The sequence below is a fragment of the Leiobunum rupestre genome, chromosome 9 (genome assembly GCF_980474605.1).
Source record: "Leiobunum rupestre chromosome 9, qqLeiRupe1.1.hap1, whole genome shotgun sequence".
Classification (NCBI taxonomy): domain Eukaryota; kingdom Metazoa; phylum Arthropoda; class Arachnida; order Opiliones; family Sclerosomatidae; genus Leiobunum; species Leiobunum rupestre.
In genome coordinates this window covers 3,540,533-3,563,938 of record NC_143392.1, presented here as the reverse complement: position 1 = coordinate 3,563,938, position 23,406 = coordinate 3,540,533, and the positions used below count along the sequence as shown (strand labels likewise).

At 36.1% G+C, this 23,406-nt stretch overlaps 1 protein-coding gene across 1 annotated transcript in view; it reads right to left on the bottom strand.

Annotated features, from left to right (window-relative positions):
• Nucleotides 1-3,839: 3,839 nt before the first annotated feature.
• Nucleotides 3,840-23,406, bottom strand: part of LOC149926310 (uncharacterized) — a 105,342-nt gene continuing 85,775 nt past the window's right edge. The window contains exons 8-12 of the mRNA XM_090157660.1: nucleotides 14,285-14,388; nucleotides 10,986-11,262; nucleotides 6,237-6,375; nucleotides 5,694-5,827; nucleotides 3,840-4,337 (exon numbers count right to left, since the gene is read on the bottom strand). Coding sequence (XP_090013786.1) covers nucleotides 4,180-4,337; nucleotides 5,694-5,827; nucleotides 6,237-6,375; nucleotides 10,986-11,262; nucleotides 14,285-14,388 — 812 coding nt within the window. The 3' untranslated portion in view covers nucleotides 3,840-4,179. The remainder of the gene's footprint in view (nucleotides 4,338-5,693; nucleotides 5,828-6,236; nucleotides 6,376-10,985; nucleotides 11,263-14,284; nucleotides 14,389-23,406) is intronic.

The window sequence follows — 23,406 nt, the reverse complement described above, 5'->3', positions numbered from 1 at the left end:
TTTTTATATATTTTTAAAAATTTACCTTATTTGTTTACTACTGTTATTCTGCTAGAATTTAAACAGTTTTTTATTTGTCTTTTATTCTTTCCTGATTTTTGCTCTTAGAAAGCGATTACAAACTTAATTTATATTATATTTTAAATGTTAACGAATTAACTTCATTTTAAAAATCTTTTGATAATATTTTTTAATATTTATATAATTTATTTTCAAATTTGCATTTTTGAGAAACTTTATTTTGGAACTGAGGTACGCACCTGTATGGTATTTGAACTGTATCTTACTGCAAAATGTTATGATTTCTTAAATAATTACAAAAAAAAATAAACAAACAATGAAATAAACAAAAATTGTTATTACTTGAGAATAAAAACAACGTACCTTGAAAACTCCAGGTTTAAAAAAATCAAATATTACTTTTTGGAAATCTTTAAGGAAATAGGCCTATAGGAAGTACTATATTAATTATATTTTGTGCGAAATCTAATTACGGTATGAATACATAATACTAGTTGAGAGGTAACGTTCTACTAAATTTAAATTTTTTGTTAAGTTTGAAACAGAAGTGTAATCTTTTGGTAATAAATTTGCGGTAGTATTGGTAAGCTTGTAAAGCTGTGGTTGTAATGTTTACGCAGAAATGTTATGATTGTTATGTTTACGTAGTAACTTACTGGTAGTATTTTTTAGGTAGTAAAACTATGTGTTTTGGCAGTAGCGTTGAGGTGTTTATCTTTTGGCAGTAGCCTTGTTGTTGTTATCTTTGGCAGTAGCGTTGTGGTTGTTACCTTTTGGCAGTAGCCTTGTTGTTGTTATCTTTGGCAGTAGCGTTGTGGTTGTTATCTTTTGGCAGTAACGTTGTGGTTGTTATCTTTTGGCAGTAACGTTGTTGTTGTTATCTTTGGCAGTAGCGTTGTGTTTGTTATCTTTTGGCAGTAGCGTTGTGGTTGTTATCTTTAGGCAGTAACGTTGTGGTTGTTACCTTTTGGCAGTAGCCTTGTTGTTGTTATCTTTGGCAGTAGCGTTGTGGTTGGCACCTTTTGGCAGTAGCCTTGTTGTTGTTATCTTTGGCAGTAGCGTTGTGGTTGTTATCTTTTGGCAGTAACGTTGTGGTTGTTATCTTTTGGCAGTAACGTTGTTGTTGTTATCTTTGGCAGTAGCGTTGTGGTTGTTACCTTTTGGCAGTAGCCTTGTTGTTGTTATCTTTGGCAGTAGCGTTGTGGTTGTTACCTTTTGGCAGTAGCCTTGTTGTTGTTATCTTTGGCAGTAGCGTTGTGGTTGTTACCTTTTGGCAGTAGCCTTGTTGTTGTTATCTTTGGCAGTAGCGTTGTGGTTGGCACCTTTTGGCAGTAGCCTTTTTGTTGTTATCTTTGGCAGTAGCGTTGTGGTTGGCACCTTTTGGCAGTAGCCTTGTTGTTGTTATCTTTGGCAGTAGCGTTGTGGTTGTTATCTTTTGGCAGTAGCGTTGTGGTTGTTATCTTTAGACAGTAACGTTGTGGTTGTTATCTTTTGGCAGTAACGTTGTGGTTGTTACCTTTTGGCAGTAACGTTGTTGTTGTTATCTTTTGGCAGTAGCCTTGTGGTTGTTATCTTTTGGCAGTGACGTTGTTGTTGTTATCTTTTAACGGTGGTAATACTGTGATGGTAACGTTGTGGTTGTACTGTTTAGTTAGTAATGCCTAAGTAGTAATTTTGAGGCAGTTTAATTAGGTTACACTTAGTAATGTATAGGCACTATAGTTGTAGTAGAGTATGAAAAAAATTGGAAACTTCATCGGATCTATGTAACTTTTTATTTCAACATTTGTTTTGAGCGTCTAACAAAACTTCCTCGATTTGATGGCGTTTCATTAAAAAGGTTCATTTTTATTATTTGTTTTGTGAATTTTATTTGGAAACCCGCAGCGTTAGAAACTCCGTTGCTTTTGTTCTTCGCTAACTAATAATCGAGACAATCGGTTGGATTTTCGTAATTATTATTAGTTAATCAAATATAATGTAAAGGATCCGTGTTCTATTTTACATATGTTTTTATCGAAAATTATTTCCGATAATGTGAACGCGCCATTCTTATTTCTCTATGTGCGTTTTTATTTATCTCCTTTTTGCTCTTTTAGGTTTTTAATTATTTCGACATTAAAAAGTAACACAAAATGCACCATAATATGGACAGACTCGAAAATATGAATTAAAGTTTTTTTTCTTAATTTCCTCCGACGTTAAATAATGAAAATCATTCGTGAAAATGTTCTACAAGGAGAAAAATTCTGTGTTTTTTTCGTTAATGTAGATGACGCGCACAATATTTTAATTTTTTTTCTTCGTTAACATTATTTGGAAAAAAAGTGTTTTTTGTTAAATTTTTTTCCGAAAAAGGCCCAAAAATTTACGCGTCAAAGTGGGATTACTTAAATCCGTTTTTTATTGTTTTAATTATTTTTTTTCGCAACATCACAGCTTTAGCTTAATTTTTTTTTGTGGAATTGTTTTTTTCCAAATCGTCCTTTTATTCCGTTTGTGTTTTTTCCACCGCGTTCACTTTTTTTCCCCAAAATTTCAGCCATTCATAATTCGGTGGTGTTATTTTTATCCCTTTTCAAACAATTATTTCGATTTTCGAAATTTTTAAAACGTCATCCTTTTTTTCTTCAAAACTATTTTTTTCTACACGCGTTTGAAATAATTAAAAATTTACCACAATTTTTCGTTTAAAATGAAAGATTATATTGATTTTTTATTTTACATTTGAATTAACGAAATAAACGTTAATGTTTTTATATTACATAAAGATCGGGTACTTTTATAAACTCGAAAAAAAATGAAAAACTAAATTATAATAAATAACACATGTTTTTTTTGGGGGGGGGGATAATTTCAATATTTCTTTCATCTTTATTTAAATACCCTTCATTAAAGGGGTTTAATTAAAATCTTAAGTATTTAATTTCCCCTTACCAAACGAAATTTTTTAAAACTTATGATTTATAAATAATGACTATAAAAAGCTTTTGACTACCAAAAAAAAACGCGAAAATATTTGTTTTCTTAGACCATTAAAATTTGATTTAAGTTTAACCTGAAGGTTTTTTGTCTTTGTGAGATAGTTAAAACGTTAGTAGCCTGATTTGGGAATTAAGTTATTATTTTGGACTTATAACATTTTTCAATTTAAACTTCGAACACAGCCTGAATTTCACGAACCAAATCAAGTTATCAACGATTTAAAATCTTCAATAATACATAAGCTCATTTAGATCAACACCGGTGTATTTTTTGTTCATTAAAAGCTATCTTTAAGAACCTTTTAATTATAATAATTATAATTAATAATTAGCTAGTCGTTCATGGCGAATATCTTAAAGCGCAAAATGTAGATTTTCGTCGAAGTAAACGAACTCGTCCCGAAAGTCGCGATGAACTACTAACCCTTAAGAGCCTTACAAACTAAACATTTGGTGCAATAGAACAAAAATTAGGTGCAGTGGACAAACAGGCTCGCGAGAAAATCTAATTAATTAAACATTTGGTTTGGACAAATATTAATTAGGGGTTTTGAAAATAATATATTTAAAAAAAATCTTTGGTTTTTTTATTACTATTTTATGTTAAAGTTTTATTATTTGTTTATTTCACCGAAATTTTTTCTTCTAAAATTGTATTTGACGGTATAGACTAGAGGTATATACCTTATTTTACCCAAAAATTAGCCAATACAGCCAATTAAAATTAGAATTTACGTGAAAGATTAGAATTTAAGTTACTTTTTTGGGGGGAAATTTTGTAACGCTTCGTTCGATTTATGTAAAACAAAGTTTTTTTTGTAAATTTTTCACACGCTATATTACAGACCAAATTTGATTTCTCGAGAACCCCCCAAAAAGTCTAAAAATTTCCGATGAAGATGACTTTGTAATGCATAGAGGTAGTAAAACTAATATTTTATTGTCTTCAAAATTTGGTAAATTTTTTCCGAGGCCCTGTTTTCATTGTCAGGGACACTTGAAAAATCGATTGTTCGCAAATTTATCCTTTCGTTTCTTTGTTAATCAAAGTTTTGTTTTTCATTTAATCGTGGTAATAGTTTTTTGTAGTGACGCCCTTTACGAGATTTACAGGAGTTTTTCCACGAAAAGTTGAGAAATCGTCGTGTGTCCGGCTCAAACGTCTTGTTGGGTGTTAGCAGGCGCGGTCACCCTTGAAGGCGTTGGGACTTAACGGAGGCGGGGCCCCCAGGCCCGCGTTGCTGGTGGGCCCGGGCCGGCCGCCGTGAGCGTAATAGTAGGACGGGTCTGGAAACACAATGGTTCCACTTGAGTACGGGTCGTGATTGTTTCCTTTACACATATCAAAGGTGCCAGGTTGGAAAGCAAATTGAAAAAAAAAAACGCAAAAAATAATCAACTTCCATGTGCTGGTAAATTAGGTGTTTTCAGGAATTTATACGCGTATACACTTGGAATGTATATGACTGCGAAAGCGACTTGGGAAACGGCCGAGGCTTAAACTACGTCGAATGTACGACCAAACGCGTGTTTTCGAAATTAATTGGCTGGATGCTGTCGCGAAGAAAATGAAGTTAAAATTTATGGAAGAACCCTGATTAGTTATCGCACTGAGAATCTTGGAAATTTTTAACGTTCTTCACGAAACTGATCTGGTTCCGCGTAAAATCTCGTATTTAGATGGGTTTAGAAAGAGCACAGAAGGTAAACAAACTTCCTTTCGAGACAAGGCTTAACGTCGACTAGGAGCCGAGTTTGCCTTAGCACGTTACATTCCAAGTGTAAACATATATAGTTTCCTGGTGTTATTCATTTCAAATAAGGCAATTTCAACATCAACATGCTTTGGGAATGATTATTGTCTTGAAATATTTAAAGCAAAATGGTGGTTAGTTTCGGGTTATGTAAAATGCTGGTGCACGTATCAGGGGACAATGTTTGGGTACTTTCGGATTGGTTGACTTCATGCAGTTGCCGTAAAGTATGTACCATGGCACGTAAATTATTTAACGACCAAGAATGTTTTACAGGACAACACCTCAAGGCGAAATTGTTTAATTAATTCGTCTATGGTTTAACTTGAGAAGATAATAAAAATGTAATTGCTCATATTTACTTAAACTTTCAAGTTCACTTTCTCTAAACTTTCAAGTTCACTTTCTCTAAACTTTCAAGTTCACTTTCTCTAAACTTTCAAGTTCAATTTTTCTAAATTTTCAAATTCAATTTCTCTAAACTTTCAAGTTCACTTTCTCTAAACTTTCAAGTTCACTTTCTCTAAACTTTCAAGTTCACTTTCTCTAAACTTTCAAGTTCACTTTCTCTAAACTTTCAAGTTCACTTTCTCTAAACTTTCAAGTTCACTTTCTCTAAACTTTCAAGTTCACTTTCTCTAAACTTTCAAGTTCCCTTTCTCTAAACTTTCAAGTTCAATTTCTCGAATCAATAACGATGTTAAAATTATCAAGTGGTCACATCTGAATTTATCATTTTAGTTAATTTTGTCGATTGATAGTTGAATTCATCGCGTTATTTGAAGTTATCCAGTAAACCATTTATTTAATTGAATTCTCAATAAGTCAGTTAAATCCGAAAGTACACATCTTTCTGCTAATAAATCTGAAAAAGGTGGCCACAAGACATGTTGGTGCGTATAAAATTGCTGGCAAGAAAACTTACTGATAATACCTCCTGAGCCGTATCCGTAGGGACTGTAAGCCGCCGCCGTCGGGTACTGGTGAGGGTAAGGAGACGTGTAGGCGTATTCGGCCGCTGGTACTCCCGCCACCGTCGACCCTCCTACAGTCGTACCGGTCACTGTGGTCAAGCAACGAAAAGACAACAAAAATTCAAATATTATAACAGTGAACAACCGAGGCATATTTAAAGATCCATAAGCGACCAGAACGGAAAAGTGAACTATTGACAGTAGAGTTAGTAGCTAGTAAGGGTGACAGTAGCAGTCAAGATTGAGTTAGTAGGGACAGTAGAGAAAGTTGATGATCCGTCCTATAGTAAGGAGGACAGTAGGAGATTGAGGTAGTAAGAACAGTAGAGAGTTGATCCGTCCTATAGTAAGGAGGACAGTAGGAGATTGAGGTAGTAAGAACAGTAGAGAGTTGATCCGTCCTATAGTAAGGAGGACAGTAGGAGATTGAGGTAGTAAGAACAGTAGAGAGTTGATCCGTCCTTGGGTGACGGTGTGTGTGTGGGAGATGGAACTTGCCTGAGTACTGTCCGAAGGAACTGTAAGAGTTGTTGGTATTGTACCCGGCACTTTGGACGGGTTGCAGGATGGTCAAGGAAGCGGACGACGTGGAACACTCGGCTTTGGCTGGGGATGGGATACTACTCACTTCGCTACCGCCTACTGCAAATTAACAACATGCAGAGGCATTCGTGTCAATAGGATTCTTAGCAATGAATTATCAGGATAAACAAAAACACAGCATGCCCACAAACCACGCATTCTTTCGAGCATGATTCTGATTTCGGTACTAACGACTCTCTGACTCTCTACTCGAAAGAATATTTACTGGTAACCACTTAAAACATATCATGCTTACGGGGTAATATTTGTTTAACCTGAAAATGTAAGCATTTGATACGCTTGCATTTCAGGCCTGTGCATTAAGCGTGCACAGCTGCGCATGCTTCTTAATTTGGGATTAGTTTCAATATTAGTTCACGTGTACACAGGATACATGCTTCATTTTGATAAAAGCATAAGTACATAATATATCCCTTAATCTATCTATCCCTCGAACCCTCGAAACTGTGAAAGTGAAACCAAGACCTTCGCAGATTCGTGACAGCTTTCAATGTTCGCGACAAATGCAAAAGCAGACACCGCCTACCTATGTATTAATTTATTTTTTAATTAAAATCTTTATATTTTAATTAGCTCTGCACAATTTTTCTGAAAAATCAGCGTCAACTTGCCAAGGTAGATGTTTCAAACGAATAACATTAAGTGTATATTAAGAAACTTCTTTCGTAAGATATATATTACGTACTTCCAATACAAAATAGAACATATACGAATGTAATACATTTAAGATATGGAGGGAAAGGGATTGTAGGATAGGTACACCGTCACCCGACCTTTGACCCGGACACCTCCTCCGAGCATTTGAACCCGACCACCACATTAGTACCCTCGTGTACCCCGTTGCTATCGCTTTGTTAGTATTTGGGCCTAACCGGAGCGCTAGCACTATGATTCCATCACCACCACCAGACCAGACCAATTAGTGATGAAAATGTCTTTATTTACTTTGATAAGTACCTGTCTGGTATGGATGCGTAGCGGAACTACTGTCTAAGAATATAGTGTTGTGAGTGACCGTGCTATTCATGAGCGGTGACGGCCGGATATCTTGGACGCTGATGGGGGTCAGGGGGGTCAGTGAGCCGCTACCTGTCGAGAACATAAACATTCCTTCGCTCACTAAGTCGCTCTGGCCACCGCTCTGAGAACTGCGAACGCTGTCCGGTGCAGGGTGGCTGGCTTTAAGGGATTATAAATCAAGGTTGCGTTTAATAGTCAATCACCCTAGAAGCGCTTCGCATCGCTTAACAACACTTTTCACTGGCTGACGCTTTCAAATACATATTTTACGAGGGATGCGTAACGCCATTAGCAGTAACATTTTAAGTACTCAAGTCTTACCAGATCTTGTTTTGTAATAAATTAGTAAGTATTTATTATTATCCCACCAAAAGATTGAACAGGCGTCATCTAAGTTTTGTTTAATTGTAATAAATTTGTAAGTTTTTATTCCCTTACCAACAAACGTTTATACAGGAGTCATCTAAGTGTTGTTTTATTGAAATAAATCTGTAAGTTTTTATTCTATTACCAACAAATTCTTAAACAAACGCCATCTAGTATATAAAAACAATAAAATAAAACCTCTAAGGGCTTCGCTCTAATATTTTCTGTAAGCAATTTGTGAATCAAATTATTTTTCAATAAATATTTGCATATAACAAACAAATAAATGTAGAATATTTTGTTCAGGCGTTGTCGCAATTTTATCAGTGCGATGTTAATAATAATAATAATAATCAGCTAGGCTAATACCCAACTTAAACACTATAACTAATAGAAGTATATAGTTGACAACTGCTTCCCCGACCACGGAAAGTCACTGGCGTGTCTAATACTGGGCAAAAAGACCGCGTGAAATCAGCTGTATCCGTTGCGCAAATTGTCAACTGTAGCGTTGTTCCTATTCGCGCTGTTTAACTTAATTGGTCGAACATAATTTTTAATAATGTTTTGGGTCTTTTAAAATCTGATATTCCAGTCAACTAAATGGAAATTAATATTATTGTTTTCGAATAGCGTTTATTCCATTTTAGTTCGTGGCAAAATTCGGTTTCTCTGACTGACTGAACATCTAGAACGTTTTTTTTACCAAATACGGTATATATTGTATTTTAAATTGACACCCGTAAATTTAATACGCCAAAAAATAACCTATAACTTACAAACTTAACGTTTCATTTTCTAACAATATCGCTTTAGTATAGATCTTAGTTCTGTTCATTTGTTTAACTGGTACACAGATATTTATGAAAATATATAAGTGATCAGGCTAGCCGTATTCGCAAAACTACTTCCTTGTAGTATGCGTCACTGAAATAAAGGCTATTTAATTTTGACTTAACTGCGATCTCCCAGTTTACTCAAGCTCATTAACAAAAATTACCGTGTTACTTTACATTGGTAAACCTTCCGTTTTCGGTCTATTTTGATAGTATGTGTTACGTAAAGATGAGATTACCAATCTACATACTACAGAATACAAAAACGATTGTGCGAAATGGCCGATTTTCTAACGTTAATTAACATTTAATATTTTATCGCGAGCTGGAGTAAATTGTCCGTAAATTGCGAGGTTGTTGCTAACAAATTTAAAATTTATAATAAGTCCAAATGACTATTATAATTTTAGTAAACTTAGGAATCTTGATTCTTAAACTTCAGAAAAGTATATTTATCCAATAGTCTGTTTAAAAAATAGTGCAACGGAATACTCAGTAGAGGTTAACGGTAATAGTGAGTGTAGGGAGCTGTTGGCTCGCGTTGCACGCGGGGCTTGCCACCACCCTCCTACGCATTGTAATCCGGCCACCTGAAAAGTTTTAAAAGTCGCTTGATGACTTAGGCCTATGGTGGTGCCTTGGGTATTAGCCTAGCTGATTATTATTATTATTATTAGTGCTAACCATTTCTCTTTTCAGATAGTAGATGGGGCGTAAGTGAACTGCGCGTGAGTAGAGCGTATTACCGAAGTGGCGTATTTGTAGACTTCCCGCATCTTACGGAGGGATAGCGAGGAGAATATGGTTAGAGGTGAAGCTCAGAGGTGAAGATAAGGAAGTTTTTTACAAAGCGTCAGTTGAAAGCTACACAGGCATACTGTTTCAAAGATACGAAATGGTTTTTTCGGGTTTTATCTCTCGAGTTTGAGAAATATGGCTCGTGTTAGCTCTACGGTTATCGGGCGAGAAACTTCCACGGCTTTCGGATGGAAAGCAAAAAACGGATGTTTGAAGTAAAGGGGAGCGCCATCTTGATAAGGGAATTCTGGCTTTCGCCTTGAGAAAGTTCGCGAAGGCTTTTTTTATTTCAAGAATTCGAGTGCGGAGTCGCTTTTTAGCAAGTTCCCATTCGGCCGGGCTGCTTGCTATAATTAAATCCGCCGAGATAAGACCCGGAATTTGCGTTTTTGAAACGGCATCAGGTGACGCGCGAATCGCATCTTCAGGAGGAAATTGGGACGGGACTTCTGATTCGTTCTTTCGAATCTCGTTCGCTGATAAGAAGCCAAAGATTCGAGGTCCCGGATGATGATTTAGCAGTTGCGAAGAACTTCTATTTGTACGTTTGCGTCTTCAGCGCGGGAATGTCGCTATCGCGTCCGCCCAATCTACCGTGTTCCGTAACCCAAGTCGTCTCCTCCACACGGGCGCAACGACGTTTTCTAAGACGTCAGTCTCCGTTTATTAATGTTCCTACGTTTGATTTTAAACTACGATTGTAGCCATTTGATTAATATAATTCCCCGGGGATTGGTGCCCATACCGTTTCAAGTTAAATTTGTCATTCCAAAAATACTTAGGCAGAATTACTATTTTAGGACGATTTTGATCGTTGTAACCAATCCCTTTGAAGCTCTAAGAGAAACTCCTCCCTACTTCAATAAAATAAATCAAACTTAATCTCATTGGTTCCCTAAATCTGACTTGTTCCGACGAGCTTGAAACAGACCATGATGATTATCCCCAAATTATAAATACATTCTTCATGATGTTATTGAGACATTCAAAATTAATATAACCCTTACAAAATATAATTATAATCAGCTAGACTAATCACCCAATACACCACCTTAGGCCTAAGTCATCAAGCGACTTTTCAAGCCATTAATTCGGGTAACCGGGTTACAACGCGTAGGAGGGTGGTGGCAAGCCCTGCGTGCAACGCGGGCCAACAGCTCCCTACACTTACTATTACCGTTAACCTCGACACATTTTTATAGGTAGGGGAAACCGAAGAGCTCGGGGAAAAACCCTTAAACAGCGGGGAGAGAACTTGCAAACTCAACGCCGAAGGAGTTTTTCAGTGTTTTCACCCAGTGCCACAAACTGGAGCCGATCAGACCCGGCTCCTCTCGCTGCGAGGCGAAAGTGCTAACCACTCCGCCACCCCACCTAGACATTCTATAGAACTGTAATCGGAAATCTATCAAATGTCTATAGAAATTTGGGTAACTATTCTATAAACATTGAATAACACGGTTTTTGAGACCACTCTATAAGATCAAACAACAACTTAGTATCATTAGTTGAGGAACTTATTGAGAGGTAATTGACGTCATGTTTAAACTAAACCTAACCACAATGATAATGACTATGTAATCCCACCACCCAATCACCCAAAACGAAGTACTTGTAGAAGATAATTACCTAGTGGAGGGGAGTAGACGGCCGTGGATTGAACCTGCGACGTCATGGCGGTCATTCCGTCGTAGGACACAATGTCCGGTTTGCCGTGCTCGTTGGATGAGGTGACCACAGGGGCGAAAGCTTGTTCTGGGTTGGTGAACTGTTGCAGCGCGACCGCCGCCGCCGCCGCAGAGGCGTACGGGGACCCGTTGGGGACCGCTGCCGTGGACCCGGGCAGGTCGACTACCATTCCGGACGTCTTCAGGTCATCCTGCTTCGGCCATTTCGCCCACATTTGCTACAAACGACAAAGATAATCAAATATTTCAATAAATCTTTTACTTTTTGCGTACACTGAAATTAAAAGTACCTAAATTTCTAATTAAATGCTTAATTTTAGTTGAACAAAGATCTCTCAATTTACGTACTTCTTACTCGAGCTCGTCAACGAAAAATATACGTGCTAATTATCATAAATATATCCATCGGACACCGTCCAATTTTATGGTCGGTGTTTTATAATTTCTGAGAACACGAATCCCAATTAAGATTCTACATCTTAAAACAAAGACACTTAAAATGGACTGAAAAAGTACATTATCGTGGAATTCGTTTAACCACGAGCTTCACTACACTGTCCGTAAAGTGTGAGATAGTTGTTAAGCAGATTTCAACAGAAACCTTACGGAAAAAGCCTGAGGTTCCGAGGTCGGTGGTAGAAAAACGCGAATTCGGAGGAAAGCGGGTGTATTTAAGGTATAATAAAAAGCAAAGGAAATACAATAATTCGACCAAAATTTTAAATATAATTTGCTTCTTTTACGAGCTCAACTTCCTTCAGAATAAACTCGGCCAAATGTTTCCCACGTTAGACGATCAGACCAGTCATTGCATCCCAAATCGGGGACGATAAACCACCATTAAGAGCGATATCACTTTAAAATAAGAACCATACGTTTCACGATTTAGAGCCTTTTGTTTTTATTGAAATACGGCTTCGCGTAAGCTTCTATCCAAAAAATGCGCCAAAAAAGGTTATTTTTGGGGCATAAAGTATAAAACTACGCTATTATCTGCGAGGATAAACATCGTACCTTTATTTTTAACGTTTATGGTAGGTTTAACATAAGCCGGAGTTGATTGGCGCTAGTTACGTAATAATAATTTAGTAATTAATAAAATATTTTAATAAAATAAAATCTAGTAACTTTAATGATTAAAAATTAAAACATCAACTTTAAAAGGTTTATTTAATATTTAATTATAACTTCATATTTAATTGTAATTTAATAATTTATTCCATTTTAATATTTAATTATAATTTAATATTTATTTTTTTATATCATACATATTCGCGCGTTTACATTTATATATTAATTCTTCCTAATTACGTTCAATATTATCATTGACTTTGAAAACATCTGTTCATTATAATTTAAAGTAGGATATATGTAATTGGAATCCTAAAACAATTTAACAAAATTTCGAAAGTATTTATAGAAATGTGGCAAATTTTTCTATAGGAATTGAAAATATCTAAGATATAGAAATATTGTAGAATATATTCAAGATTTTATAGAAAATCTATAGAAATATTGTAGATTATATTCAAGATTTTATAGAAAATCTATAGAAATATTGTAGATTATATTCAAGATTTTATAGAAAATCTATAGAAATATTGTAGATTATATTCAAGATATTATAGAAAATCTATAGAAATATTGTAGAATATATTCAAGATATTATATAAAATCGATAGAAATATTGTAGAATATATTCAAGATATTATAGAAAATCGATATAAATATTGTAGAATATATTCAAGATTTTATAGAAAATCGATTGAAATATTGTAGAATATATTCAAGATTTTATAGAAAATCGATTGAAATATTGTAGAATATATTCAAGATTTTATAGAAAATCGATTGAAATATTGTAGAATATATTCAAGATTTTATAGAAAATCGATAGAAATTTTTGCATGGGTATATTTGACCGAAAAACTACGTTAAAATCTAGAGTAACTTGTTATATTTCTATAAAACGTAAGTGGATCAAATTATTAAATTACCCTAAAGAATATAATGTTTTATTAATTGCCTAAAATATAATTTCGAAACGTTTTTGAAAAGGAGATTTTGAAAGTTACGACGTTTTGATGGTGAGAGGACGAGAGAATGTCAGAGTCGGGGTGATTAAAATCACGTTAGGCTGTCACGCGAAGGAAGTTAGAAATGGAGTAGGTGTCTCTCCATTGTCCTTTTTTGTCGCGCCGATCGGATGGGACAGATTCCTCGGCCATTCACCCAAACATTCCCGACTGCGCTCGCCGTCGCCGCCAACAGAATTATTTGTAGGGGACTGAGATAACTCTACATTGAATTATTTTATTATGATCAGTCGATGAACTATGACTCCGCGCAATTTCGACAACTCTTTTTTTCCGAATTGTCATTCAAAATGTCGTTAATTTGGAAATTTCATTACCAGCTTTTTTTTGTTTGTTAACTTTTTACGATGGTAGAGGTGATGAATAATAAATTATGATTTATAACTTTTATCTCTAATAACACTGGCTCCTAGTGGAATATCATTCAACTTGAATTTTAAATTTAAATACTTTTTAATTTTTGACAATTTAACTGAATATTACTTCCTAAATATATTTCTTAGTTGTTTCTATAGAAAAATCGAGAAAAATTCTATAAAAAAACTATAGAATTTTTTAAGTATGGGTCATTTCTTCTAAGAAATTAGCCTTCTAATTAGATTAATTATATACACCTCTTACGTAAATGGTGGATCAAAATTAATTCCAGAATTATATCCAAAATTGGACTGATCCAAATTTAACTTTCGAAAATTTCAATTAAAAATGTGTTACATTTTATTTATTTACAATGAATGGATTTAACTTTTTCAAATTTGATCCAATCAGAGTTAGATTCGAACGGGATATGTCTTAATTACATTGACAGTCAAATTTGGATATTGGATCAAGAACGTTTCGAGTTACCTTTTTCTCTGAAATGTTTATCTAGAAATATCAAAAGCTAATTACTTATTCCATAATTAACTCTTGGAAATATCTATAGAATACCGATAATGGTTCTGTAGAGTACTAAAAGAGTCTTAGAATTTCTATAGAAAATGGCGTAGCATTACTTAAAACTCTAAAAGTTTCGAATTGTATACATCAAATGGGATTCTAAATTGAAATCCGAAATTTTCGACAAATGAAGATAATAAAAATGAAGGTTAGCTAATGAAATACAAATCAATTAATTGAGCGCTTAAGAATAGAAGGTACATACCGTGGCGTATAATTGATCTCCGTTGTACTGGGCCGTCCTCAGTCGTTTCGCTTCTTCCTCCTGGAGGGCGTTGTGGTCGCCGTTGAGGTCTCTCGAATCGTTACCTAGACGACACAAAAAGGACCCCGTCAGAAACAAATTGATTGCATTGCAGGAAAACACCATCTAGCCCCTAGGATCAGCTAACAGCGCCCTCACGCGGGGAAGCGATTCAATCATTTTTAAGGTCTGATCATTTTAAAAATCTTAGTCTGATAATTTAATAAATTTGGAGAATGATCATTTGAATTTTTTGCCTCTGAAAATTCTAAGACCTTCAGAATCCGGCTATTTTAAAAAAATTCGTCTGTAATAAATTTACAAATTATCGTCTGTTATTAAATGTTGAGATTAATCATTTTAATTTTTTTCATCTAATAATTGGAAAATGTTTAGAATCTGATAATTGGAAAATGTTTAGAGTCTGATAATTGGAAAATGTTTAGAGTCTGATAATTGGAAAATGTTTAGAGTCTGATAATTGGAAAATGTTTAGAATCTGATAATTGAAAGATATTTAGAGTATGATAATTGGAAAATGTTTAGAATCTGATAATTGGAAAATGTTTAAAATGTGATAACTGGAAAATGTTTACAATCTGATAATTGAAAGATATTTAGAGTCTGAAAATTGAAAAATGTTTAAAATCTGATAACTGGAAGATATTTCGAGTCTGAAAATTGGGATATATTTAGAATCTAATAATTGGTAAATGTTTAAAATCTGATAACTGGAAAATGTATACAATCTGATAATTGAATGATATTTAGAGTCTGAAAATTGAAAAATGTTTAAAATCTGATAACTGGAAGATATTTCGAGTCTGAAAATTGGGATATATTTAGAATCTGATAATTGGAAAATGTTTAGAATCTGATAATTGAAAGATATTTAGAATCCGATAATTGGAAAATGTTTAGAATCTGATAATTGGAAGATATTTGGAATCCGATAATTGGAAGATATTTGGAATCCGATAATTGGAAGATATTTGGAATCCGATAATTGGAAGATATTTGGAATCCGATAATTGGAAGATATTTGGAATCCGATAATTGGAAGATATTTGGAATCCGATAATTGGAAGATATTTGGAATCCGATAATTGGAAGATATTTGGAATCCGATAATTGGAAGATATTTGGAATCCGATAATTGGAAGCTATTTAAAATCTGATAATTTCAAAAAAATTCGTATCGAAAATTCAGTATTTAATATATGATAATATTTATATTTTTCTAAGCAAATCCGTTACACATACAAATACAGTTCTCCCATTTTTATTGGGACGAGGAAAATCGGCGTGGAGGTTACATTCCCTTTAAGCGATAGAAAATTAATGCCGAGATGCACTTTGGCCAAGACGTATACCCCGAGAAAAGAGACAAAATATCGCTGGTTAAAAGAAAGGGCGCTCGGGGGCGCTCGGGGGCGCAGTGGTTGAAGTCTCTGGCTGAGAGAATAATGAAAATTGCGGCAACGATATGGCCCCGAGAAGGAGGAAACTATGCAACATTAAGCAGGGAACTCTATTCGGCCACACCAACCATTACTCCGAGGAAGGGGACTGCGAACCAACTTTAATCTTCTCTCTGGCTGGGGCCCATTATGGCAAAGGCCTCTCCGCTCGGCCTACCTTACAGGGGGCGATCTCCTTTTTTCCCGCTCGGGCCCGGGAACTATATATTACTCATTCAATCAAGTTGATTCCCCAATGAAACGTCGACCCGAAGACAATGCATTAAAACTATTACTTTTTCTGCCTTTTCTCTCTCGGTGTGTTTTTTATTATTATTAAGGCGTTGGAACCTCCCGATTTAGCCCAAAACAAATGTCGCGGCGTAATGAAATTAAAACATTCAGGGTCAGAGGAGTTGTTTGTCGTCGCTTTGGCCTAAGTGGGCGTTTAGGATCACCTTTTAGCGGAGACAACCTTTGTTCCGTTGGCGTAACAGACTCCAAAGATATATTACTTTTATTGGAATGTGTTGGGGTGTAGTTTTTCTGTCCAATCTTTATGAAATTGTTTAGAGCTCTTTAGATGGTGAATGGGGTTATAGCCTATAGAGTGTGGGGTGTAGTTTTTCTATCCATTCTCTATGAAATCGTTTAGAGCTCTTTAGATGGTGAATGGGTTTATAGCCTATAGAGTGTGGGGTGTAATTTTTCTATCCATTCTCTATGAAATCGTTTAGAGCTCTTTAGATGGTGAATGGGTTTATAGCCTATAGAGTGTGGGGTGTAATTTTTCTATCCATTCTCTATGAAATCGTTTAGAGCTCTTTAGATGGTGAGTGGGGTTCTATAGCCTATAGAGTGTGGGGTGTAGTTTTTCTATCCAATCTCTTGATGGTGAATGGGGTTTTAGCCTATAGAGTGTGGGGTGTAGTTTTTCTATAGAAAAACTGGTAGAAAATATATCTAGGAATTTCTAATTATTTCAATCGTTATAAAAAACTAATTTTAATAGATAATAATTCCAAATTAAATTTATATAGATTTTCTACCGAACATTAATTGTAAGGACAAATACTTCTATGCAAAAATATCGCGGAATAAACAATTAAATTTATTCTTTTCAACCCGAGAAATGTGCAATTCATTGGCTAACCTCGCTCAATGAAATAGGAAAATGAAATAAAAGTATTTTGGACGGCGTTTCAGAAGGTCGTTCAGTGTTTACTGTTTCGTACGTAGAGAAATAAGTGTAAGCAATTAACTTAAGATTCGATAGCCCTCGTATAACTTAAGAACTCGTGCGTTATTTTATTGTTTATCATAATTTGCTGGACTATATTGAAATATAAATAATTTGGTTTTGTTTTTTTCGTGCATGCTGATTCTAAATCCGGTGTGATTCAATTTTCTAGAGTCTCCCGGGATATTTGAAATGAATTAGCTGTATTTAATGCAAATTGTTCTCGTCATCGCCGAAGTTAGTCATTCTGTACGGTAATGTTACGAATTAAAGGGGAATTTTTTGTAGACCTTTAAGCCATATCATTAGCGCAAGGTCGACTGAAATAGGCTGGCAACAGCTTTCTTTTCTCAAGGTTGTCGCCAAACTATTGTTACGTACAAGGTATCTCGATTTGTATCAACACAGGTATTTTTTTCAAAATATTGCGACACTGTATTAAAAATGAAGGATAAATATAATATTGAAATTTAGACTATTTTGAAAACAGTATTATCAGCTGTGGGATGATTAAATTTTTAATATAACACGTTTTGCCACTAAATCCAAAATAGAATATTTTAAACCTAGCTACTGTACTGGAAAATATTATCCTAACCTTCGAAATTAAACGGAATTTGTCATTCTAAAAGTTATTAAACGAATATTTGGTACGGTGTAAATTTGCAGAAAATATTACAATTAGATTAACAATAGTTGAAAAAAAGGTTTTACAAGATATTAAATTTTACCTACACTACACCGTGAGTTATTGCTAAAAATAGGCATGTTTTTAGTGATGATCGTAAATAATTATAGATACTTTTGGTCTAGCACCTAGTGGCGAAAAAATCAACTAAAATTGTAGCTTTAATTTTTATTATAAAATGATAAATTCAACCTATTATGTATAGAATGTTTTTCGCGCCTAATCTAGGACAATTTCTCTAGAGTGTGCAATATCGAAATAGCGGCTTGATAACGCAATTAGATAAAACACCTGCAACCTAATTACAATAACTTATAAAGGCCACGTACTCTAGCATCCTTGAGCATCGCTTCCCCGCCTTACAACAATTCAAAGCGGCAGCCGCGGCTGTAAAGAGGCTCGGGTTATATCCCTGTAGCAAATTTGGGAGGCGTTTATTAAAGCGCTAGATGGCGGCAGCGTAAGTTTTCTCACGGGGCCGCTGCTGGCTTGACACTGATAACCGTGATTGCGATAATCAAAAGGCCCTCGGAAAAGCCCTTTTGTGATTTAAAATCCCATTCTGTTGAGGCCGACGTTGGTTCACTATCCATTTTCGATCCAACCCCCCCCCCCTCAATGTCGAGCCCCTGTAGAAAACGCGCCAACCTCGCTCGCTTCTTGTTTCCCTCTCTCCTCTTCCGCGCATGCGCCCCGCACGCCGAAGCTGGCGGCAGCACGTGCCCCCAGTCGCGGCTAGGCCTTGGCTTCGAAAGCCTTCGATCCGAAATGTTTCTTATCTGCGCTGGCCACTCAGCTGCCGTTCAAGCATTCTCTTCGCGCGCCTTCGTTTTCCGCGTTTTTGAAGAACTCGTCGTGTTATAGGGGAGCCTTTATTGATGGCTCTAAAGCGAGGAAAAACTGCGCTCTCCCTGGCGAATACAGCTAGACCGTTCCTATTTTGCTCGTTTCAATCTCCCCTTGTTCATACTTCCAGTTTTCCGTCGATTGATATTTCGGCTTCTTCAATGTCGCGTTTCTAAAGATCTAATTTGAATAGTTTAATTATGTGTTTATGTCCTTAAAATGCGATCAGATCGTATCAAAAGTTAAATATTTAATATAATTAGTCTTCTCATTTTATTCGCTTGAAATAGGCACCTTAGTTTGGTAAAAACTGATCTGAATAGGTTAGATATGTCTTGGTATTAAAAATGCTATCAGATCGTATCAGAGGTATTTTATTAGCTTGAAACAGGCACCTTAATTTGGTAAAAAATGATGTTAGTTTAATTTCTACGCACCTAACTTTACTGATAACGTTATTTGTCTAAAATATATTGTGTTTGCAGGGTAAATATATATATTTGTGTGTTTACAGTGTATTTGAAAAGTGCAATTTTGTGTGTTTACAGTGAATTTGAAAAGTACAATTATATGTATATGTTTCAAGAATACAATCAGAGAATATCAAAAGTAAATAATAGTTTTTAAAGATATAAGTGTGCATCTACGTCTATATGAAAAACGCACTTTCACGGGCTCTCACTTATTTTTTACAAATAGTGGGTAGCTTTATAAAACTATCGCATCGGGGGAAAAAGTTAAATATGTAAATATCCCAAGGCGATGTAATTTTTGAACGAAACGAAAAACAATTACAATGTATGCATCCGCATTTTGGTGGGAAATTGACTGTCATTGGAACATACCTATGAAGGCACATTTATAATAATTATAATATTGTTGAGTTTTCTTTCGTCTGTGGTATCGTATATAATTATGCTAACAGTTCAATTAATAATGTTTAATAAATAAAAAAATCCAACAGAGAGTCCTGGGAGGGGATTTATTTAGGCCTTTTCTTCTGGTAATATTAAAAGTGAGAGCTGTTTTGTATGGGTCTAATTTTCCTGGTAATTTAATTCCCACGCCGAGAGCGACACTTTTGCGTACAATCAAAACGTCCCAGCCAGCCGAGAACAATGAAAGTAACTCGACGGGAGATTGGACGATACCGGACAAAAGACCTTTTTTTTGGGCTCACCCGCGTTTCAAGACGCTAGTCCACACCAAGAATCGATAGTTCTAATTATTAAAACACTGCAGCGCGGCCCACTTTCCCTGCTGCTCTGTTGGGAACACTTCTAAAAGTGACTTTAATTCGCTATGGCCATGTTTTACCGAGATATTCTATAGAAATTATATATAAATGTAATTTGGAATTCTATAGAATAGTTGTCTACATTTCTAAACAAGTCTACAGAAATTTATAGGCTATGTAGGGAAAACGTTTCAGGGAGCTTTCAATGGCTTTGTCATACATTAACCTTATAAAAAATATTCTACAGAAATTCTATAGAATAATTACCCACATTTCTAAACAAGTCTATATAGAAATTTATCGGCTTTGTATAGAAATTTTTTATCGGGAGCTTTCAATGGCTTTTGTTATGTTTAACCTTACAAAAATTATTCTATATAATTTCGATATTAATGTAATTAACATATCTATAAAATAATGGGTCAAATTTCGAAAACAAATATTTGGTTCATTTTTCTATAGACATTGAAAAAACATTTCTAAAAGTATTTTCTATAGAAATATTTATTGAGCACTGTGTACGATATAGAAAACCGTAGAATTTTTATAGAATTGTGTAAGATTTTATAGAAATAATTTTTTTGCGGAAATAGTGGTAAAACGTTTGTTTGGACTTTGGAAGGGCAGAAGCTATGTAAAGTTCGGGTTAAATGTTTCAAATGTTTTAGAGTTCCTTTAATGAACTTCCCTTAATTTTGCATAGAGTATTATCACTGTGACGTCACGAGACAAAACCCACTTTATTTCCCACGCGGAAAAAACCGCTCCAAAAATATTCGGTCATGGCCAAGGCTACCGAGTGATATTTGATTTGAACTAGCGGCGATAACAAAGCAATTTGTTTTAAATTATCCACTCGGTTAGTTCCATTGGATCGCGGAGTCAACCATTCTCGACCCATAATCCCGAATTAGGCTTTTGGATGAGGGTCAGGGGCAAGTGCCCCCCTTTCCCCCCTTTAGGCCTATCGTCCATTCTCATCATGTGGGAGCCATTCTCATCATGTGGGAGCGTGTTCTTCCAATTCGGATGACGTAGGGCCGATTCGAAATTGCGTCAACGCCCGAATCTTTTCGCGTCGCGGGGGAGGGGAAGGGGGTGGCGCGAGATTATTTCGCGCGCTCTGGAGCGTGGGCGAAGCGGAACGCCGACGGAGCAATATGGCGGATCCAAATCAAGATTTTCAGCGACGAGGAGGACTCGGCTTTATTGAGGAACCGTCAACGAGGAAACCAGTCGGCGTGTCCTCAACCGAGGATTAGCGCGGTAGGCGCAGCCTTTGGGAAAAAAGGGAAGGTGGCCGGGGGCGGTTGGCCATTAGCCGCGGCGCGGGATTAGAAGCGTAGGACACGGGGTTTATTTTTTGCGCGACCGCGGAGTCACTAAGCCTCGGCGCGCCGATTCGAAGGTGAGAGAGCGTGAAACGCGGGAATCATCTTGGATTACAAAGGGCTCCCTTGGACGGGTTTACGAGAGCGTTCAGACGCGATATCCCGCGTACTTTTTGCGCTCTACTTTCCCTCCGCGAGTGTTTTCAAATTCGTCTTATCGCGCGCCCTCTTCTCACTTATCTTTCATATTATTATAGATAAAGCGTTAGTTTCTCTTTCGAGATGAGACTGTTAAAACGTATCGCCGTTTAAACTTTGTTTGTTCGTCGCGGATCGGAAAGGATTTGTTTACTCACTCTGAACTTAACATCGCGCTCACTGTCTGCCAAAAGAAACAAACTCGCTATTGAAAAGGAGGGTTGTTTTTTTGCGCTACTATAATAGTTTGAGTTTGAGGGGTTTAACCGCATTTATATACAATTATATATTGCGTTGATAGTAAAAGTTATAACGAGCTTAATAACAATATTTTGGCCATTGCACGTATTTTATTTGGGAACGAGTAGACCCATCTAGCTATCTGTCCGAATGATTATATAGCTATACTTCATTAGGACTGGTAATACTAACTATTCTTTGGTTTTATAAATTTTGCTTATGTTCAGCCCTTTCGTGAAGCGCCAGCTTGAAGGTAGCTTTTTTTAATATAGCTATGGTGACCAACGTGAAGAGAGTATATTTCGAAATATAGCATAATGTTAAATTGAACATTTACACAATCAATGAGATATCGTTATTTCAATGAACACAATGGTTTGTTTAAAAAATCTAACCAATAAATGAGTTTGATTTCGCACTCATCAACACATTTAACGAACTCGGTTTTCAGATTTGCCAGAAAATATATCTTATTATATGAATTATTCACCGATGGTGGAAAATGATTTGTTATTAAAGAAACATAGGGTAACACCTGGAACTTTGGTTATATTTTTCAATGGGCTTCATATGGGAAAAATTATAGACCCATGAGTAAAAGCATTTTAGGTTTGCTTTCTGCTACGTCGTCTGCAGATAAACTAAAACGAATTTGGCTCATAGGTCGGCCATTTTATTTCGCAGCCATTGTTTGTGTGAATTTAGCTTTAATTTTCAATCAACTTTATATTTCCAATAAGCCCCATTTCACCATGATTAAAAAAAAACATTCACATTTTGCTACTAGTAGCGTTGTTTAGGCTGTTAGGTTCGTAGGAGCCGCTAATTCTACCACTTTATACAAATTTCTATGCGCATGCCTTATTATGGGCGTTTCTATTGATGATTCGTTCATTACACAGCTTAGAGAGTTAACTTGGGAAAAATTACCATTGTAGTGTAAAATGGGAATGTAATGCACCAATACTACCCCAAATTTTCAAAAAACATAATACTCCCGTTAAGATTTAAGACTTTGTTTGCGTGTATGAATAAGCAACTGATTTTTGCGTTTCGAGCGAGTTGTGATGACAGCAATGGCATTGTTTTTTTTTTTTGGTTCTTAGTTCTTCGGTGCATTCGAAGGCATTTGTTCCCTGGTGCTTTTCGTCTTCGTTGTCCCATTCAAGTCAGGATTATCCGTGGAAAAGGGAAAACTCTTCTTATAGCATAATCAAACGTGGGACTATTTCGGGGAGCCGGGTGCTCGCATCCGGGGTAGACGCCGGAAAAGATCTCCGCAAACCAGGAGCGGCAAGACACAACGAGAAAGGGACGGCGTACGCGACTCCAGGATGCCGCTGTTCCGATGGGGAGAAAGTCTTTTCTTCCGCTCTCGGAGCCAAAGCAACTTCTCTTCGACGTCGCCGGGAGAAAGAAGGGCCACACGCCGGTTTCGCACTCTGATTCCGGACAATTGCCCGATTGTCAGGAGTCAGCGAGCTGTGTCTCTTTTACTGGTCGTGGGAGAGTCGCGTCTTTTTCTTATACGCGGTTAGAAGGATGTCGGCTTTTTGCATCAGACTCTGACGCGCATACCACCGACGACGAAAGAAGACTCGCTGTCCCCGCTGGGACAAAGACGACTTTACCCCGGTTGTCCGTTTCGACAGAACCGCCCACCGACCAACGTATCCAGAGTAATTCAAAGAGATGACAAATATATGCGAGTGCTGATGTTTCTTAAGTATAGAACCGTACAAAAAATAACTGGCTTCTTTGATGTATATTTGCCAGGGATGTTTTTTCTCCTTTGCGAGAGTCAGCCGTAGCTTTGTCTTTCCATCAACTTATTGAAAGGGTA